The sequence below is a fragment of the Pongo pygmaeus genome, chromosome 16 (assembly GCF_028885625.2).
Source record: "Pongo pygmaeus isolate AG05252 chromosome 16, NHGRI_mPonPyg2-v2.0_pri, whole genome shotgun sequence".
NCBI classification, from domain to species: domain Eukaryota; kingdom Metazoa; phylum Chordata; class Mammalia; order Primates; family Hominidae; genus Pongo; species Pongo pygmaeus.
Window position 1 is genome coordinate 34,263,336 of NC_072389.2, and position 22,285 is coordinate 34,285,620.

The 22,285-nt window shown below is 47.8% G+C and overlaps 1 protein-coding gene across 4 annotated transcripts in view; it reads right to left on the reverse strand.

The window, feature by feature from the left end:
* Positions 1–22,285, reverse strand: part of APBA2 (amyloid beta precursor protein binding family A member 2) — a 227,279-nt gene that overhangs the window by 52,835 nt on the left and 152,159 nt on the right. For all 4 annotated transcript variants that reach the window (XM_054450953.2, XM_063652507.1, XM_063652506.1 and 1 more), the window contains one exon: positions 9,968–10,958. In XM_054450953.2, coding sequence (XP_054306928.1) covers positions 9,968–10,918 — 951 coding nt within the window. In that variant the 5' untranslated portion in view covers positions 10,919–10,958. The remainder of the gene's footprint in view (positions 1–9,967; positions 10,959–22,285) is intronic.

A 22,285-nucleotide genomic window follows, 5' to 3' on the forward strand; every position in this document is an offset into this window, starting at 1 on the left:
CACACACACACACTCCACTGGCAGATGAGTACAATTCAAATCAATATCTCACATACGCGCGTGCGCGCGCACGCGCGCGCGCACACACACACACACACACACACACACACACACACACACACACACACACACACACACACACACTATGAGCACCTCAGCTTGCCGGCACCTCCTTGGGTCCTCTGTGCAAGTCCCTATAGACACTGTCCATCTACCCTTCCCATGCCTCTGCCTTCCCAATCCACCAGAGCTGCTTAGGCTCAGGGGACCCCGCCAACAGGTGGCCACCGCCAACGGGTGCTTCTTCCCAGCAAGATATCTCCTAACTGCCCTGCTACATCTGGCCTTCCTAATGTCCCTCCCCTCAGCTCCCCAGTTCTCTCTTGGCTCCCCTCCATGCCCCCAGTGGAACCCTCTGTCTCTCTCTCATCACCATCCCCCAACCCATGTCCTTCACCTTCCCCTTGTCTTGTTTCAGGGCTCAAAGCTACATCACAGTTCCAGCCCCCTCCATGCTGAGGACACCCACGCACCTCTAAGTTCATCCCCACCTTGTCGGCTGACTTCCCAAAGCCCCTCTGAAAGTCCCAGAGCCTCTCCGCCTATCCCTAACTCTGGAGCCTGTCCCGGAAGCCTGCCTGAAACTCGTCTGGAGCCTGGCCACACCTGGATGGGGGCGGGGAGAGTCTCATGTATCTGTCTCCCTCTAGAATGAGTTTCAAATGCAGGATAATGCCACTTTCACCTTTGCAGTCCCAGTGCCTACCACGTGGCAGGTGCCAATTTGCATGGGGCATGCGGAAGGGATGCAGGGAGGGCCAGCCCCCCCACATCAGGAGCGGCCCAGCACGGGGAGCTGGCTTTGAAGAGTGTGAATTCGGGGTGGAAACTGGAAAAAAGGTGCCCAAGGTTAAGAGAGGCTTGGCTATCATTTGGAGTCAGTGAGAGACAGGTGGTCCCAGGCCCAGCTTGTCTACCTGGAAGAAGAGGTGTGTGGGCTTCTCAGCTAACTTCCTATCAGATATTCGGTGTGAGAAAATCAGGGCAGCCCTTGGGGCTGTGTAGCTGTTGCCCCATCTCCCAAATCACTGACTCTGGAGTAGAAAGAGGTGTGTGAGAACTTCCCCAGCAGGGCACAAGCCACATTCAGGAGGGCCCTGCAGAGGGGACAGTGTGGGGGCACCTTGGGAGGCCCTTACCCGACCTCACACCCAGCAGCTCCAGTGTGGCCCTGACCAGTCCTGGTCCTCCTCTCGTCCTGTCTCACAAGCAGGGCTCACCACCTCCTTTGTGTCACTCCCGAGGACAAGTCCACTAGTGTCCTCACCCCTGCCCAGCATGGCCGGTACCCAAACTGAGTGCAGGGACTTGCCCACCCACCTCCCCCAGACCCGATGAGCTTCCCGTGGACTGAAAACTCATCATCATCATGATCTGCACAAGCACTCCATGCCCCGCACCATCCATACGGACACTGACCCAGATCAACTCCCCTCCCCACAGCCCCAGGAGATGGGGGGCTGCTGGCACAGGTGGCCCATCCAGAATGTTCCCGGGCCCCGAGCTGCTGCAGCTGGGTGGGATGCCGGCTTCCTGACCGTGACTCCAGCATTCCTCACCACTGCACTCTGCTCTCTCCCTGAGGACTAGGGTGTGTTGAGGGGGGAGGTACTTTTTAGATCACTATTAATGGGAGAGCTTTACATGCTCTGCCCCGACAATGTTTTAGAACAATGTTTTAGAAACCCCAGCTTTACCTAGATTTTAAAAGTACCCAAAGCAATCCCAGATCCTGATAGATAAACTGCTCCCTGATAATAACAGCCACCCATGGTGACATGTCATCAAAACATGTCATCAAAAACATGTCACCCATGGTGACATGTCATCAAAAGGCTTCATATAAATCAAAGAAGCCAGCTGTGCTGACTCAGCAAATGGGCCCTGAGCTTCTGAACATCAAGTTCAGAAGCTCATGCGGAGCCAGCCAGGATTGAAACGTCAATGCATACCTGTAGGATTTTATTTTTCAAGGCAATCCTGGGAATCAGTAGCAGGAGGTGCGGTGTCCACCCTGTCACAGTGCTGGGAGCAGAGGTGCGTGGGAAGGGGTTCAGTACAGATGACAGGGGACACAGGAGCACCCCAAGAACCCTCCTGTGCAGCCTCCCCGTGTGCAGAGCCGGAGTGCTAGGCCTGACACCATGGGTGGGTCAAGCACCTCCCAGAGTGGCAGCATAGACGAGTCAGCACTGTCACTCAGCCCTGACACTGTAGAATCTGGGGCATGGCTGCAGAAAGGAGGGAGCCGACTACTCCACTGAAGCCTAGGGGGCTGGAGAGGACCTTCCCCTGCCCAGGCAGGCCATGCCCCAATGCCCCCCATAAGCCCCTGCCCTCAGCACCACCTACAGGCTCTTTCCCAAGTTCCATCCTACTGTGGGCCAGGTTTAGACAAACCCCAGACCACTCCCTCCTGGGCGCAGTGCAAGCCCCAAAGCCCCTCTATGCAGGACCACCCCATCTGCACACCTGCTGCCCCACCGCATGCTGATGGAGGGAGGGCGCCTGGGTGCCAACAACCCCATGCCACTCCTGTCTCAGTCCTCTTCTGTAAAGCAGATACTGATACTCACTTCCACTTCATATGCTGTCCAGCGGGGCATGTGTGTGAGGTCCCGGCTCAGAACACACACAGTGCCACTGCCTCCCACCTGGGGGACACACCCAGTTACCTGTGCTTTTAGCACCTTCTCTCCCTTGGCACCAGACTCCTGTCACACTCTCAGAAGGCTCTTCAAAAAGCAAGCCTCTACTGAACGCGAAGTCACAGCCAAAGCATCGCTACAATGAGCAATGATGCACAATTCTGCATTTGATGTGGCCTCGGGGCCCTCGACCATGCTTCCCTTTAACTGTTGTATTAAGTTGGCTACAATGTATTGATTTTTCTTATTTTTTCTATTGTCAGAAGGCTCTTTCTAAAAAGCACCAGCTGGGCCAGGGATAAACAGAAATCATGAAAACCCCAAATAATCAAAACGTGTATTTGGTTTGCCATTCCATGGTGTGGAGCTATTCTACACTTGCTGAGTAAATCAAATACCTCAACTCGGTAGCCACGGAGGTCCTGGACAAGGAATGCCTGCAGCTCCAGAAATCTCCAAGGTCCAAAGGAGTAAGTCTCTACAGGGAGAATTTCAGGCAGGGTTGACCTTTTCAGAGTATCTCCTGATAGACGTCACAAGGTAACAGGTGGGATGGGGCTCCAAAACAATCCGTCCAGCCCTCGCCAAACCCGTACGTTCCACAGGCCACCCAGAGGTATCCAGAGAACATGCCATCCAGGGCCATCCCACAGACCCACAGAACTAGGATCTTTGGTGCTGGACAAACGCTCTTATGGTGCCCCCCATCAGTGTGGGTGAGTTGCCCCAGGGAAAGCACTGATCAGCAAACTACTCTCTTCAAGGGAAGGTACCAAGGACGTGCCAGGTCCACAGGCTCATCCCTGGAGCTGTGAGACTGAGCCAGGCACCGGTGCCCAGCTGGGGTCCTCCCTCCACTCACGCTTCACTGCCTGATAGTAGAGGGCCAAATGGGTAGGTGTAGGAATACTAATTCCATCAGGTCACTCAACACGAGCCTGGCTGCACCCAACTCATGTATTCCTTAATCACTGAATGAAAAAAAAAAATCAATACTTTATGTCAACAAAGCTCAAAAAAATTAAGAAAAATGCCACATGAAATCTTTACTTGACTTGTTTGATCTGTGGCCTGAGCCCTGGTGAACTCAGGACATGTCAGCACTGAGATGGGGACATTTTACAGACCGGAGGCTTCCGTATCTACTGGTCACCTCAATGGCACCGTATCCCACTCACTGAGAACAACAGGGCATGCCAAGCCTTTCAACAGCAAGGAAACAGACAACAGAGGAGAAGAGACCATCACTCTCCAGGAGGACCACTGCATAGTTCCCCCACACTGACTCACCCTCCAGCAGGCAGGCTCAAATGCAGATGCACAGAACTGGACGCTTTCTCGTCCCAGGTTCTTCAAGGGCTGTGTTATGCACTGTTTAGAGGCATGGGTTTTGGCATAACACAGTCCACAGTCCATTCACAAGGGAGCTACTGAACTGTGCCATCTGCAACACGGGACTAACCCTAGCTCCCTCTCTCTGGGTTGCTCTAGGATTTACTGAGATCATATTTCTAACACCCCCAACATGGTGCCGGCAGTCACCACCAACACCACTGCCACCTCCACCGGCACCCACAGACTTTACACAAACCACAAAATAAGAAAGGTGAAATCTGCAGAAGCCAAGGGTCCTGATGATAACACAATGACAACCTTTCCATCATCACCATTTGGGGTTGCTGAATTATCTTGGAACTGAAGCATACAGGGAGAGGTCTTGGGAGTTCATGTGTACAGGTCCTCTACTCCCCAGGGTGTAAAGCTTGGGTCTGTATTCTCCCATAGACCCTGCATGGAGGGAAAAGGGCTTGCTGATACACCATGTTTGGGAAGCACTGGCCAGGCTGGCTGGTGTCTCCGCTATAGCGAACGTGGGACTTTATGCTGTTCGTGTGTGAGAAATCAGTAAACCCCCAAGAAGGGAAAAGCTTTGCAACAAAGTTCCCGAAAGTCATTTGCCAACCAAATACAACCAAGTCTCATTCACATAGTTATGTTCTGTAAAGCTGCCCTGAGCACTGAGTTGATGAATACTGAATATATTGCTCCTAGGGGTGATACAGGGTTAGGTTCCTATGAGCCTCAGGACACATTTTTGTCAATGAATCAACACAGAACCTTGTTTTATGTGTGTTTCTGTTTATACACACCTTGTTTAACATAGATTTCTTACAAATAATTAGTTATATGCAGTATTTCTTTAACATAAAATACTAGCTGAGAAGAGTTTAACATTTCCCTGACCCTAGATCACAAGACAGTAAAGTTCTTGGGTTTTCTACCTGTCCACTGTGCATTTTTTAATTGGTCATTGTCCCATGAATCTGCAAATTTAGCCATTCCTCCATCTTTTCCTTAACTTCATCATACACTACAGAAGTTACTTTAGCACCTCCCAGAGTGGCAGCATAGACGAGTCAGCACTGTCGCTCAGCCCTGAAGGAAGCTTCTCTAGCACATGTAAGGCACATGGCAGCCATTCTGTGCTTAGGATCACTAGGCTTCAGCACCACACTTGAGGGCCATTTTATCACCAACACACACACACACACAAACACACATCAACAAAAATGCAAAGAACACAGACTGTGAAAAGAACAGCTGTTTACAGTATGAGAGCTGAAACAAGAAGGCAAAGCCTTGTCCAACCTCAGCTGGGAACGTGAGAGTTGGGTGACTCAAATTCTTCCCTTCTCTGTACCTCCGCAAATGACTGGGAAAGTGCTACGAGTATTTATTTCAGGGTTACAAATCAATTTTAGCAAGTTAACAAAGTTGCAAATATGAAATCCATGAACAGTAAGGATCAAACGGTACTTTGTTTACAGAACACCTCTAAGAGCTTGTTTTGGGAAATCCTGACCTAGGTTTGTCTCTTTCGTTCGAAAACTCTACAGTGGAATTCTACAATGCCACATGGCTAAAGATTTTTTTGCCTGCATTTTCCAAATTTTCCTCAGTAAACTTGCAGTGCTTTGAAATAACCTTTTTTTATTTTACTAAAATAATTCATTTGTAGATCTCTGTTCCCCATCCTGTCTTCCTACAATTTTAGAAATTCTATCGCCTTTGTGCCTCTCATATCCCAGCCCCTGGGCAGACCTCTTGGTCTCAGCGGAGTTGCACAGGTGGGAGGGCTACCTGCAAACTGGAGCCTTTTCGAAATGCATGGCATCCTACAGCTCAGGAGGGCTCCAAAGGCTACACAATCTACTTCTTAGTACAGGCGCAACTCATTTTTCTTTACTTTTTTTTTTTTTTGGAGGTGGGGAGTCTCACTTTGTCACCAAGGTTGGAGTGCAGTGGTGCTATCTTGGCTCACTGCAGCTTCTGCCTCCCAGGCTCCAGCGATTCTCCTGCCTCAGCCTACTAAGTAGCTGGGATTACTGGTGCATACCACCATGCCCAGCTAATTTTTATATTTTTAGCAGAGACGGAGTTTCACCATGTTGGTCAGGCTGGTCTCGAACTCCTGACCTCAGATGATTTGCCCACCTTGGCCTCCCAAAGTGCTGGGATTACAGGTGTGAGCCACCGCACCCAGCCGGCAACTCGTTTTTCATATCGACCAGACCAAAGCAATGTCCTCTGTGACCCAGACGGGGAAGAAGGAAACATCCAATTAAATCCCTCTGCACCCAAAGGAAGTGGAGGGGTCACAGATGAGTCATTAACATCTTAAAAATGGTGCAGAGATGATGAAAATAATATAACCAAAATTCAAAAGAAAATGTAATAAAGAAGAGGACATACGCAACAGAAAGTCACACCTACGGTGTAGAGAGTGCTTCTATGAGATGGAAATGCATCCAAACCCCAAAAGATAAAGGGCATGCATCCAACATCCACAGAAGAAGGAAAACAATTAGGCAAGGTCATCGAGGGGAAATGGTCAACGTTGATGTACGGCATGGGGATTTACCCTCAGGTAATAAACCAAAGAAGGAAAACATGATTTGTACAAAGATGTCTGTGGCAGCCTCAGAGCTAAGAGAAAATGCCACCCACAATCTACATGCTCAATGGTAGAGTGTGTACAGAGAAATACGTTATACGGCACATCATCGCCCAAATGGATCATGGAAAGGTCACTAGAAATAATCATGAAAATTACATGGTGATATGGAGAAACATTTATCATACATCAGATTTTAAAAACTGTATGACAAAAATATATCTGGGTTATGATGACAGCTACGAACATCGTTTATGCTCAATGCTATGGTCTGAAAAGGCACACGGATGAAATAGCTCATCTGTTAGGGTAGTAGGGACCATGCAGAATACAACATTTTTCATCTTCCCATTTTTTCTTTCTTTTTTTTTTTTGAGACAGAGTCTCGCTGTTGCCCAGGCTGGAGTGCAGTGGCGATCTCGGCTCACTGCAGGCTCTGCCCCCCAGGATTCACACCATTCTCCTGCCTCAGCCTCCCGAGTAGCTGGGACTACAGGCGCCTGCCACCTCGCCCGGCTAATTTTTTGTATTTTTAGTAGAGATGGGGTTTCACTGTGTTACCCAGGATGGTCTTGATCTCCTGACCTCGTGATCCACCCGCCTCGGCCTCCCAAAGTGCTGGGATTACAGGCGTGAGCCACTGCGCCCAGCCTCATCTTCCCATTTTTTCTAACTCTATTTTACTACTGCCATTCGTGCAATGACTAAATGCTATTCAATCCTCTTCAAAATATCCAGGACACACTTTTTCAAGCTGTAAAATGAGTAGAAGAGAGGGGAGGGTTGCTACACAATTTCTTCCAAGTGAGTCTCCTACAACATCACAGCTGGAATGTGGCATCTTGTTGAAATGCAAATTCAGATTCAGCAATTTGGGGGTGGGCCTCCCCAGTAATGCCAATGCTGCTGGGTTAGGGTTAAAAAGCAAGAGTCTACAGCATCTAAGTGACCAATATTGCCCATTTCTCCCTTCAGATTTTTTTTTTTACTGCAGCCTCAACCATAGGGATCACTACACTATGTGGACAGCACTGGGAACAGAGAGGTGAGCATGGGACACATGGCACCCTGTGCACCTGTTTGAGGCCAGGCCTTTGTTGGCTCCTGGCATGGCCTGGCTGTCCCCCAGGGGAGGAAGGGGATTCCTCTTAGGAAAGCAGGTTGTTATTTCAAGCAAGGGCAGCACCAAATCTCCCAGTGCACATGCTTCATAAAAAAATCTTGCTTTCCAAATGAATTCTATGGCTCTTTCTGGTCAGGTTTCAAAGAGGTCCTCATCTGGAATGGGGTACTCAAATCTAAGGACGTGGAGACCCTGCCCAGGTGCAGCGGGCCTGGTAGAGTCTTCAGAAAGAGTAGTCAGGGCCCCTGGCACCAGGGTCCTTGTTAGCCTGGAACTCTGGGACTGGCAGGTGCTCCCCTTGACAGAATTAATTTGTGAATTGATAGGAAAGAAAGAAAGAAAGAGAGAGAGAGAGGAGGGAGAGAGAGAAGGAAGGAAGGAAGGAAGGAAGGAAGGAAGGAAGGAAGGAAGGAAGGAAGGAAGGAAGGAAGGGAGGGAGGAAGGGAGGAAGGGAGGAAGGGAGGAAAGGAGGAAAGGACAGAAAGAAGGGAGGGAGGGAGGGTGAAACAAAACAAAAGCTATACAATCATTAACCAGTTTAAATGAACTTTTCCAGTGTCTCGGACAAGAGCATTTCCTTCAAGGACACACTCTCCTTAGGGGGAGAAGCGACCTACTTTTTCATTCAGTGCCTCTTCTGGGAAGAACAGACCTCCTCTTGATCCTCTACAATGGCTGGGGACTTCCCCCACCTCCACCTGCCCTTTTAAACAGCTACTACCACCCATCCATCCATTCATTCCCACTCATTTACCTCCCAGCTCTCCAACCGCAATATCTCTGTGTTTTTACCCAAATTACCATCTGGTTAGCATGAAGCACAAAACCAGAAAATATCAGGACTTGCTTACTCCCCACCACGCTCTAAAGATAATCTTCTTTGACAAGAACTTGGCTAGCGATGCCATTTGTCACAATAAGACGCAGCATGTCACACGCTCTGCACAGCCCACGTCAATCCCTGAGGTGCCTTCACCACTGTTGTGGGACAAGCCCAGGCCCTGCTAAAGACCAAAGAAACACTTTGCTTTGGCCTAAAGCCCAGACCCAGGGTACAGAGCCTCCTGGCCTTGGGGTGAACTCTCCCAACATCCACTAGTACCATAGGAGCTCCTATGCATCCCACAGCCCCCTGTAAACATGGAATTGCTGTGAATGACAGGAACACCCCCAAAGCAAAGTCAACTGACACTTAACGTTCTTTAGAGAGAATACAAGACATTAAAATACAAGTGCTGAAAATCCAAGAGTCAATTAAAATACAAGTGCTGAAAATCCAATGATTTCCATTCCAAACCCAAGCTCTCAGTACACACATACACACACACACACACACACACACACACACTGAAATTCATGAACTCTTCTCGGAAAAAAAATATTTAATAGTTCAAGCTTTAAAAAAATATGACAGAGGTCCACATAATTGGCCAAATAGAAGTTCCTTTACACAAGTCCAATAATCACATCTTTATATACTCACAGTGAGGGTTTTTTTTGGAAGTCAGCTTTTCAAATGTGTTTATTAGAATGCACGCTGACTTTGCTATAATTAAAATACAGTTATGCTGACATCCACTGCCCTCATTAGCATGCATTTCTTCCCCGAGGTTTTGCCAAACCTTCAAAAAATCCTTTTTCAAATAGGTATTCACAGCTGATTGCCCATCAGGCCAAGGCCCCCGGGCTTTCAGAGACCCGTCCACTGTGAAACGCACTCCCGCCCCGACCCCAGCCACCAGGCCACCCAACACTGGCTGCAGCAGTGTGTGAGCACCAGCACCCCCATGTCTTTGCCACTGCCCTGCTGGTCTGAGTACACCTGTGAGGATTGAGGGGCTCTCCCACACATACTGCCCCACCATGAGCAGACCCAGGGCAGTGGGCAAGAAATCGAACCTCTCTTCTAGGGTGGGAGGAGGGGTGTCTTCTGCAAGACACAAGTCGCCACTCAGACCTCAACCGGCTTTATTCCTGAGTCTGAGCAGTGAGCTTAAGAGTGGCCGGAACATCCACACAACATGTCTCCCAACTGGACCAATGAAGAGCTCAGCCCCCACTAGAACTGTGAGGCACCCAGCACCCCCCACCACCTCGCTTCAGCATCTGCGAGGCCTGTACCCTGAAGTCCCTTGCTCTCGGGCCCCTCTGCTCCCTTCCCTGGGACAGCCAGAGTCCTACCTGCTCATGGGGCCACTTCGGCCTCTCTTCTGGGGTCCTGGTCTTGGGCTTGAAGCCTCTCTGGGGGTCTCCAGGGTGCTTGGCCTCGGGAGGGAGGTTCAGTGACTTGGGCCTCGCCTCGTGCCTGCTGGGGCTGCAGCTGGCCTTGATGGGTGGGCAGGCCTCTGCAGAGTCCCCAGGCCCCGGCTCAGGCCCATGCTCGGGGCTGGCCTCACTGGCGCTGGTGATGCTGGTCATGCTCAGACTCATCTTGATCTCTGCCACGATCTGGTCGATGTCCTCCTCCTGGTCCTCCAGGTCCCTGTCCCCGCGCCTCAGGCGGTAGGGGGAGGCGCCGGTGTTCCCGTTGGCCTCCTCAGGGTAGTAGTCCTGGTAGCCCTCTTTGCTGGCACAGTAGTGACCGTCTTCTTCCTGGTCATGGGCCTCAAGGACGGAGGGCTCATCCTCCGGAATGGGCAGTTGGCCATCTGGGTAGTCCTGGCTGCCTTCAGCCTCGTGGCTGTGGGGGCGCGGGCCTGCCGAGTCTGTCCACTCCTCCACCGCCTCCTGGCACTCGTCAGTGTCCACAGGGTGTGCACCGTGGGCCAGATACTCCTCCCCATTGCAGTCCATGCCCTCCAGGTAGCTGTCGTCCTCGGGGCAGTAGCGGATGTAGTAGGTGATGCCCTCCTCCTCCTCAGGGAGGCCCTCGTCATAGTCCTCCTCCTCAGAGGTGTTGTTCACGTAGTCGGAGCTGGAGTCCCCATCGGGGCTGTGGTTGTGGCACTCCTGTTCCTCTGGTGCGGGGCTCTCTGGCCGCAGGGCAGCCAGCTCCAGGCCCTCGGGCACATAGCCCTCCAAGGGCAGCTCCATGTCCTCGCTCTCAGGCTCCTGGCTGTGAGGGACAGGACCCGGTCTCACCCTATGGTCCAACATGCCGCTCCCCACGCTCTCAAGCTTCTGGTGGGCCATGGCAGTCGCTCACGCGGCCATCATCACCTGGAGGCAGCCACTGCGGGGAGGAACATTGGGAAGGACAGAGTCAAAACCCCACAAAGCCCAGCCACATGTGGGGCCACTTCACCACAGCACCTCCTACCACGTTCTCCCGCAGCAATGTGAGGGCACATCCGTTCAAACCGTGTGCCATCCCCATCCCCGCTGACTCATCAGCAGAACAACATGCATCCACACCAAGGAGAACAAGGGCACACAGAGGTCCAGGAAAAGCAGTCAAGGGAGGCACCAGCAACTCGCCAGGACACCTGCCTCTCCCCAAGAACCCACCAGCTCATTCCTGACTTCTCACTCAGTTTGGGTAGCCCAGGTGACCAAGACAAATGGTCGTAAGATCAGGTTGTTTGCTCTCAAGAAGAAAACGAGCAGCTTTCATTAAGAAGACACAATGAGGACCAATGAGGAGGGACATTAACTCTTCCCAATCTAAATCTATGGCCCCTCAAAGACTATCTTGGGTACCTTCCCCTTCAGGCTTATCCCATCCTCTCCCTCCTCTTCCCCCTCAAACTGAACAATGTTCACAGAGGAACTGGATGTTCAGGAACCATCCAGGCTGAGCAATGTGCAGAAAAGCTCAACACAAGTCCCCAGCATGGCAGGCTGGAGGGCTCAGGAGAGGGGACAGCACTGCTCGGCCATGGGGAGAAGAGGACAAAGGGTGCAGCCGCAGCCTACAGGTATCATGGGGTGACAGGGCAGCTGCAGAGACCTGGCAGGCCAAACTGGGAGAGGGCCTGGACCCAGTGCCCAGGACTCTGCACTTTATCCCCCAAACCACACTGCTATGGCTTTAATATGTCCCCCAAAGTTCATGTGTTGGAGACTTAATTCCTAATGCAACAGTGTTGAGAGGTGAGACCTTTAAGAGGTGATTAGGTCACGAGGGCTGTGCTCTCATGAATGGATTAATGTCTTTATCTTGAGAGGAAGTTCTTTATTGTGAGAGTGGGTTTGTTATAAAAATGAGTTCAGCTCTCTCTTGCTCTCTCTCTCACTCTCCCTCACCTTCTCACCTCTGCCTTGGGATGACATAGCAAGAAGGCCTTTACCAGATGCTGACACCTTGAACTTGGACTTCCCAGCCTTCAGAACTGTGAGAAACAAATCTCCATTCTTTATAATCACCCAGTCTCAGGTATTCTGTTATAGCAACAGAAAACATACTAAGACATATGCAGAGTCACTGAGCAATTTTCAACATTTTTTCTTTTAGCCCTGTCTCTCTGGGCCTGGCATGGGGACAGAGGCTAGAGGCAGGGAGACCAGTGAAAAGGCTATTCTATCTTCTAGGGGAAAGCAAGGCACTAGTGTCAGGAAAGTGGCACAGAGGACGTCCAAAAGTTTGCTTAATGTTCTACTTCTTTTTTTTTTTTTTTTTTTTTTTTTTTTTTTTTTTTTTTGAGACGGAGTCTCGCTCTGTCACCCAGGCTGGAGTGCAGTGGTGCCATCTCGGCTCACTGCAAGCTCCACCTCCCAGGTTCACACCATTCTCCTGCCTCAGCCTCCCGAGTAGCTGGGACTACAGGCGCCCCCCACCATGCGGAGCTAATTTTTCATATTTTTAGTAGAGACGGGGTTTCACCGTGTTAGCCAGGATGGTTACGATCTCCTGACCTCGTGATCTGCCCACTTTGGCCTCCCAAAGTGCTGGGATTACAGGCGTGAGCCACAGCACCCAGCAACGTTCTACTTCTTCAGCTAAGTGTTTCCCCAAATGTTTGTCATATTATTTAAACTGTAGTCTTACATTACACATGCCTTTCTGCTTGCATGATAGTTGAATTATTTAAAAAAACATATTCCAGTAGTCCAGTTAAGAGCTTGCACACTTGAAAATGCTTAAAATGGTAAATTTTTTATGTCTATTTTACTGCAATTTTTAAAAAGAAAAAAAAGGAGAGCTTAAACTAAAATAGTAGAGAGGACAGTGGAGAAGTGGCTCAGCGAGCACCTTATGTGGCAGAACTGGGCTCAGATGGGAGCAGGGAGTGAAGATGAAAGAGGAGCTATCAGTGACCCTCAGTAGTCACTGCCCGGGCTCTGATCTTGCCTTCCTGTACCTCCTCTTCCCCTCTAGTTTAGGCCACAAACTCAAGGCCTTCCATATTGTGTATCCCCCAGAGCTCCAAACACAGCACCTTGTTTGTAGTGGTGCCCAAAACACATCTTGTTATGAGACTGAGTGTACCAGATGGTCACAGTTACAGCAATATGAATATTCCCAAAAGAACAAAGAAGGAGATAATTATTTCATCCAGTCCAGACACTCAGGGTGTGGGCACAATTACTGATGGAGCCACATGCTTCCAACGTGTGAATTCACTCCAAGGACACTTGACATCTAAAGAAGCAATGTTTACTCTGCCACCTGCACAGGCTTGTCCATGGCCGTGTCTCAGGAGCATCACTAGTATGCGGAGCAATTCACAGCACTCCCCCTAGAGTGGCCCACAGACAGCAAAGATGTCCCACACCAGGAAAATTGTCACTGAGATGGACCCTGCAGGGCCTGTCACCCCATTTCCAAACCCTGAAACTGGCAGGACAATTAGAAAGAGCTGTTCCCCAGAAGAGAACAAGGGGCCAGCACTCACTAAGACATCTGCAACCCAGACGTGTCAGAGGACACATCAAGAACACTGAGCTGCCTCAAAGACCACATATAACTTGTCACCAGATTTCTTATCTTCACAGAGGACAGCCAGCCACAAGAGACAAGCTGCAAGAGTGATGTCAGGGACTTAGCAACCACAACTCTCGGACACAATCTCCAGTAACTACATTCCTCATGACGGTCCCTTAGAAGCATGTGCTGAATGCAGCTGCTAACATGCAACCAGATGTCCATGTCTTGACTGTCAGGACAGCAAAAGGCAGATGGTACATCACCGGCACATGAGCACACAGCTCCCATTCCCTGCATAGCGGTGCCGTCTCTACGGCATCCCTGTATCTCGGCAGGCTCTGACACCAAGCTGTGCACATTGAAGGTATGCACATCCTTGTTAAGAGAACAAACTAAAGTACACAGTACTCTTGCTATCTTAACTTCAAATTCTCTGTCATTCAGGGGGATAAAATCTGTAATATGCACATAGAAATATGTATACCAACACTAAATAAAATATTCTCTAGGCCAATATAAGACATAAGGACTAAAATACACATTACAGTAACATGGAACAGTCCCGATCCTATTAATATGTTATCCAAGTTTTCAAAAATGAAAACACTGAGGACATTGTAGGAGAACTACAACAGAACCAGGAGTTTATTTTCCACGGTGTTTCCCATTAGCTCTCCAAGCCTTCAAATGATTTCAGAAAAATTCATTCCAGATGTATAACACTATGACAACCACACAATTTGGACTATAATTACTCAATTCATAACTTACTACTGCCTCCTATACTTTTTGCATTTCTTTCTCTTGAACTATTTAGTGGGATTTCATTTTTATTTTGTAAAAATAATTGTTAGAGTCATCTTGTTTAGTTAGGAGATAGCCCTTTTGTGTCTATAAAATGGCTCTGATCTCACATAGAATGATACCTTTGCTAGGTATAAGATTATTGTATTGCATCCTTTTCACAATAATTTGCTAACACTGTTCCACTATCTTCTAGCTTACAGACTCGCAGATTTGCACTTTAATACTATTCAGATTCTTTTTACCTTGGTACAAAAATCTATTCCTTCTGTCTGGAAGCTGATACAATTTCCTCTCCACTCTTAGAGTTCAGAAATTCCAGCAAACTATGTCTGGATAAGGGTCTTTTTTAATTTTATGAGGGTCTCATTAATTTTATGCGAGATTCATTTGGTGAGCCCTTTCCGAATCAAGTCCCACATCTTACTTTAATTACAGGAAGATTCTTGCTATTTCTTTTTTATTTCTCTCCCTAATGGCCTTTTACTTTTTCTGGAATATCTCTGGAATTTGCCCTCCAAATCACTGAACTTTACACTCATAGCACCCATTTCATATTTTTTTCTGTGTGGTATAAATTAGTTCCTCCATTTGATCTTCCAAAACACTAACTCACTTTTCAGCAAGATATGGCATGTGACCTGTCTTTGCTCTTGCTGGCAACAAAGGGCCCCTGAGACAACAGTGCAGGTCTCTCAGCGACTGGTGGATGGCTTGGCAGTGTAAGATACAGTGGGAGATGATTTTATGATGAGCTGGAGACAGTCAGGGTGGTCATCTGGGACTTCACTGTTGAGATGTGAAGAGGTGCCTGTATTTTTTAGGTACAACAGAGATAGGCTGTCCTCAGCCAGATCTGCTTGCTTCCATGGAAAATGTCCACCCTTCCTAGAGGCACAGGAATAAGGTGCTCCCCTGAAACTCCCTGAGTCTTTGTGCTGCACCTGTCCCTAGCTCCAGAAGTTCCAGACTTTTCATGGGAGGGGTCAAACCTCTTCCCTTGGAGCAAGCAAATCCAGTCACTGTCTAGAATCCTTTATTCTTGACATTGAAATATTTAACCCATCAGAAAGTGTACACATACAAGGTAGGGAGCAGCTTTGTGTTCTCCACGATGGTTACCCCAGTGATTTTCAAGTTTTGTTACCCATTAAAAAGCCTGATGCCCAGGTCACACCTCATACCAATGAACCTAGAATGTCTCAGATAGGAACTAGGCATCAATATTCATAAAAGTTTCCCAGGTGATTCTAATATACAGCAAAGTGTGGGCACCACAGCTTTACTCAGGTAACTCAATACCCTTTACTAAATAGACCCTTCTGTTTCTCACGTTTTACGGTGACCAACCATCTCAACTTTAACACTCAAAGTCTCATGTCCCAGGAAACCCTCAGTTCCAGAGGAACTGGGATGGCTGGTCACCCTGCGTGTCATACACTAAATTCTTTTTTTTTTTTTGAGACTGAGTCTTGCTCTGTTGCCAGGCCGGAGTGCAGTGGTGTGATCTCAGCTTACTGAAACCTCCACCTCCCAGGTTCAAGTGATTCTCCTGCCTCAGCCTCCCGAGTAGCTAGGACTACAGGTGCGCACCACCACGCCCAGCTAATTTTTGTATTTTTTTTTTAGTAGAGATGGGGTTTCACCATGTTGGCCAGGATGGTCTCGATCTCTTGACCTAGTGATTCACCTGCCTCGGCCTCCCAAAGTGCTGGGATTACAGGTGTGAGCCACCGGGCCCGGCCATCATACACCAAATTCTTACATAAACTTGTATCTGTCCCTGGACTTTCTAGTCTACATCATTTCTATCTGCCCAGCAACAGTACCATGCCATTTTCATTATTATGATTTTAGAGCATATTTTAATACGACATAAGGCAAGTTCTCTCTCATTATTCTCATTTTTTCATCTTCCTCTGCTATTTTCACATTTATTCTCCCAAAAGAACTTATGAGTTAGTGGTTCCAAGTATCCCCAATATTCCACTGAAATTTTGGCTGGAGTAACTTTAAATTATAAATTACTTTAGGGAATTTTTTTTTCTTTTGAGACAAGGTCTCGCTCTGTCGCCCAGGCTAAAGTGCAGTAGCACGATCTCGGCTCATGGCAGTCTCTGCTTCCTGGGTTAAAGTGATTCTTGTGCCTCAGCTTCCTGAGTGGCTGGGATTACAGGCATGTGTCACCACCCTCTGGCTAATTTTTCTATTTTTTGTAGAGATGAAGTTTTGCCATGTTGGCCAGGTTGGTGTCCAACTCCTGGCCTCAAGTGATCAGCCCACCTTGGTCTCCCAAAGTGCTGGGATTACAAGAGTGAGCCACCATGCCCCGGCCTCAGAAATTATTCACACTTACAACACTGAGTCTTTTTACCGAATTTCACCCCCCAAAAAAATCTTCCTATTTATTGAAGCCTTAAATGTCTCTCAACAGCTTTGTAATTTTCTTTATAGCTGTAGACAGCTCATATTGTTTTTTCTTAAATATAATATTTCTGTGGCTGTTGTGAATAGATCTTCTCTTCCTTATATATTTACCTGGTTATTGTGGGCATACAGGAAAAAAACGATATTGATTTTGTAAAAATAGATTTTACTAAGCTATTTTTAAATCCTAATAGTTTTTAGTTGATAATGTTTTTCTAGGTAAATGACGTCACCTTCAGAAGTCACCATTTTGCTTCCCCTTTCCGGCATGTGGTCATCTTGTCTAACTACCCTGCCCTGCACTTACTTCCCTGTGCAGTTAACAATGGCACTAAGAGGCACCCTTGACTTATTCCTCATTGCAATGAAAATGCTTTCACTCTACGATGGCTGAACCAGGGGAGACAAGGGAGGCCCCCAAAACCTAAGCAATCAAAAATAAATAATATTTTAATGCAATGCTTTAGAAATCAAAACTAATGCAAAATAAATCCATGATGAACAAAATATCAAAATTGGAAATGAAGATAGGATTGGTATTCCTGATTTTTCCTGTTGCCTCAGGCTGCAATATGGCTTGGCTGTGGACTGGTAATGATCCCGTTTTTCACCATGACTACAATGCTAGCGCTGGCTAATGGCAGCTCTTTTCCTGAGTTTGACACCACAGACATTCTGATCCAGTTCTCTTTCCCATGAGTACAAAGGGTAAGGGACCCACAGCAGCTGCCCAGGAAGGCAGCCACGTCTTCAAAGACTCTGCAGAATTACACTGAACCTACTGGGGCACTTTTGGTATAAGACAAAGAGCCCGCCTGTTAAAGATGAAGACTGAAGGTCCTTGTTTCAATTCAGACCCCTGTTTACTGTGAGGCCTGGGGCAAGATATTTAATGGAGAGATGGCCTTCCCCTCCTTAGGAAATTGAAAATGACAATATGTGCCTGCAGGGCTTGAAGTGAGTTAAAGAAGAGAGTAACCAGTGCAGGCCCGAACTCCATAAACACTACATAAAGGGAGTTAAGGAAAATGTCAATGAAATGGTCCAGGAGAGATGCCTGATGAGGTGAATGTCTTAGATGGGAACGGGGAACTCTGCTGACACAGGTGGCTGGGAGCAGCTGTGGCCAGGTGACACTGTCCCTGGCTATGTATGCAAATCGCATCTCTGCAGTGGGATACGGGTGCATCTTGGAGGGACTGAGGAAAGCAGGGAGAGGTCCTTGTGGAAAGCCAAGAGTTACTCCTCCAATGCAGTGATTCACTCACTTTGGTGGGCACAAGGCCCACCTGGAGAGTGTGCAGGTCCATGGCCCAAGATTCCAAGGTTGTGGGCCAAAGGCCAGGTCTAGAGCTGCAGGTGGTTCTCATGTTAGAGGTCCAAAGACTGCACTTGAAAACTCTGCCCTAAGTAGATGCTTGCAGGTCTCTGTTGATGGCCCAGGGAATGGATCTGACCACCTTGTCAACAAATACAGGGCCCTCCCCAAGAAGCCTAGGCCCACCACATTCCAAGCCTTCTTCCCCTACTCCAGGGGGTGGAGAGCAAGGACAACTGTCCCCAGCTTCTTCAAACAAGGGCAAAGGTGGGTGGCCTGGCACAACAGGGCTATTCAGAGCACAGCAGATAATTCCCAAGACACAAAAGTAGGGTGTGGCCAAGGGGAGGTGAGAAGGAAAGATGGGCAAAAATGTAGGTAGAAATAAGTGGTTCTTTCAAAGAAAGAGTTCTCCTACTGGATTTCTGGTATCTCATTTAGTTCACTAAAAGCATATTCCTGCAAGGAACTAACACATTGCCTTTTGCACAGAAGCAGTTTGCAGCCTGATGATAAAGAATTTCATTTAAGACACCTCAATGTATAAGCAACTTTTTCAGGAAGTCTTTAGTGCCTGAAGGAAGGTCCCACATAGCTGCCAAATCCCACCTTTCTGGGCTGCCAGACTCTCAAAACGTCTGGTCAAAGAATCTCCAATTACTTTAACTGCATACTCCTTCTAGGGATACAACTGTTATATGGGGACAGCTGCCCTGTAGGAGGGCAGGAGAGAGCCGGAGATATGACTAATCATCTAGCACATCATTTGTGAAACTGATGTGGGCAGACTTCTGTACTCAGAGGGTGACTGTTTCTGAGGGCACATTACTTTCCAGCAACAAGGACTACAATCTATTTTGCTCTGTGTTCTTAATAGGAAATATAGAGAAGAATGGATGCCCACTCACAGTTGTTCCACCCATAGAAAGCCAGTGTTTGTTTGGTGGTTTCTTTCTTTCCAGTCTTTTATCTGTGCATCTCTTTTGCATAGCTGAGACCTTACTGTAAACACAGATCCATGTTGTTCTCTTTTAACATGTGGTAAGCAACACAAGCTCTCCATAGGTATCATTTTAATGGCTACATCCTATTTCCCAGCTGAATAGATATCATCCGACCACTACAGACTGAATGTTTGCATCCCCCCCAAAATTCACATGTAGAAATCCTGACCCCCAGTGTGATGGCATTAGGAGGGTAGGGTCTCTGGGGAGTGATGAGGTCATGAGGATGGAGCTCATGAGTGGGACTGTGCCCTTATGAAAGAGACCCCAGGCCGGGCGCGGTGGCTCATGCCTGTAATCCCAACACTTTGGGAGGCCGAGGCTGGCAGATCACATGGTCTTGAGTTTGAGACCAGCCTGGCCAACATCGTGAAATCCCATCTCTACTAAAAATACAAAAAAAAAAATTAGCCAGGCATGGTGGCGTGCACCTGTAATCCCAGCTACTTGGGAGGCTGAGGCAAAGAGAATCGCTCAAACCTGGGAGGCGGAGGTTGCAGTGAGCCGAGATCACACCATTGCACTCCAGCCCAGGTGACAGTGCGAGTCAAGAAAGAAAGAGAGAGAGAGAGAGAGAGAGAGGGAGGGAGGGAGGGAGGGAGGGAGGGAGAGAGGGAGAGAGGGAGGCAGGGAGGGAGGGAGGAAAGAAGGAAGGAAAAAAGAAAGAAGAAAAAGACCCCAGAGAGCTGCCTTGCCCCTTTCACCATGTATGGACACAGAAAGAAGACAGCCACCTAAGAACCAGAAAGCAGACAGACCTCATCAGACACTGAATCTGCCCATACCTTGATCACAGACTTCCCAGCCTCCAGAGTTGTGAGAAATAAATGTCTGCAGTTGGAGCCAGCAAGTCTATGGTGTTTTTTGATATAGCAGCCTGAGCTGACTAAGACACTAACTATTCCCCTGCTGAACCCACATTATATACTGGTTTTGCATAATAAGTAATGCTGTTTATTCTGTGTTTCCCTCAGAATATACTACAGGCCTTTTCTCCCCTCCCAGAGCCTTTATCCAGGACCCTTTGAAGCTGTCTTTGCTGCATACAGTGTCAATCCAAGGCCCAGGTCCCCAGACGAGCCCAGGAGGGGTGTGGCCAGGAGAGAGTTAACCAGACGGTTAAGCTGGGGGCTTTGCATTGCAGAGCATGTATGCAAACATACTCAGGTCCTTTGCTTCTAGTTAATCATATTAAAGATAAATCCTGTACAACACACCATCTGGAAAGCAATTCAAATGTACAGGAGAAGCATGATTACCTGCTACATGTCCAAGAAAATGAGTCCCCATGTCCAGACTCAATTAATTCTATAACAGCTCATAAATCAATAGCAAATGCGGCCCCCGACACTGTGCTCACCACTCGCCTCCTGAAACATTCTAATTAGATGTGAGAAATAAAGGCTCATTGTCAACAATAAAGAGCTCCAGTGTCCTTATTCTAAACCATGTTTTTCTTTTGCACAGGAAAATAGCATTAGCTGGTGCTTAGAAGAGCTAGTAATATAGCAGACGAGATGAAAAATAGCTATTCAGTGACCACAATACAGGCTGGGTGAAAACGTATCATACAAATGAGAAACAGACTCAGCCAAATTGTTCCTGACACCAATCTTGTCCCCCATTTGGTCTCACATGTTGTAAAGATAATATTATTTTGTTCCTTTCAAATATAATTTAGTTGCTTTCACTATACACTATACATGATGTGGGTTTGAACAATCCTGGAGAATGCTTGTATAATCAGCCCAAGCATTCCAGACAAAAGTCACCAAATAAGTATTTCACTTCAAGATCACAGGCAACCGCAAGCTCTGAAAGGACACTAATAAATTAATCTTCCAAAAACCATACTGATATCCAACACTGTCAAGCAAGGCTCTCTAACCCAGCTTAGGGTCACAAAGGGATGTGTTTCTCTTTGGAAAATGGCAGTGAAATGGACAAAAATATTGAGCACACACTAAACCTTCAGTAACAGGATCCTAGATAAATCAGTGTTAGCACTTCCACAAGACAATTTTGTGGCATCTGAAATATCTACAAAAGGCTTAGCATGTAATATGCATTGTTATGATTTATTCACAACAAATAAACATAGAATCAACTGTGAAGAAATGCATTAAGACGTTAGCAAGGGCTGCCTTCGAGTGATGTGACAATGGTACCTATTTCCTTCCTCTCGTCATTCCTGGCTACAGTACTTCTACAGACAAATAACATAAAAAAGACCAGCACCGTGGACTGCAAGCCCTCTGCAGCCCGGGAAGCCTTGGGCAGCCATACCTGTCAGGTGACATTTCTGCGGTGGGAAGGGTGTTAAGTCTCAGCAGCCCTTGGAAGAGGCGTGGGGTTAATGTTGGGCCTAACTTCTTCCTTCTGGGCATTCAATATGCTGGGACATCTGCCCCCACTGCATCCTCATCTCGAAATAAGCAAAGGGTGATGATCTGCCCTTTAAATATCATTAAAATTGCTGTCAGACCTTCATCGTCAATACTAGTCTCCAGGAAATGGCATTTTCAATATCTCACAATGTAGTCCACACCTGAAAGCAGCATTAATGCCATAACAGGAACAGAGTAACTGTGTGCACTTCTGGCATGGCCGGTATTTGCTGTTCTTCCTGGGTTACGTCTAACAGTAAGAAGTCAACTCTCTCCCACAAGAACTTCTGGAAATAGTGGTGCCTTGGCAAAGTCTACCTCTGCATGTCATGTTTGCTCCTGGATGCCTTTAGGGGAAAAGCGAGGGTCCAGATAAGAGGGCAACTGAACACAGAACATTACCAGCACTGACCTTTTTCTTAACATGCTGGAGAAAGGGGCGCAGCTTCTGCAGCGCCAGGACACTGTGCGAAGAAGTACACTGCTAAATACCCCTCTACCAGATCCATCCTCAGAGACAAATCTGTCACCCCCAGAGAAGCGGCCACACAACTCGAGGGGGAAAAATCTGCTTCTGCTTGTTGCCCTGTGATTTTCACATTTTTCTAGTCATTTCCAAGTGCATACGGTACTGTGTAGATTTAAAATAAGCCACATCCGTGTTATGGCTGAATTATGTCCCCTCAAAATTCATATGTTTAAGTTCTGATCCCCTGTACCTCAGAATATACTTTGTTTAGAAATAGGATCACT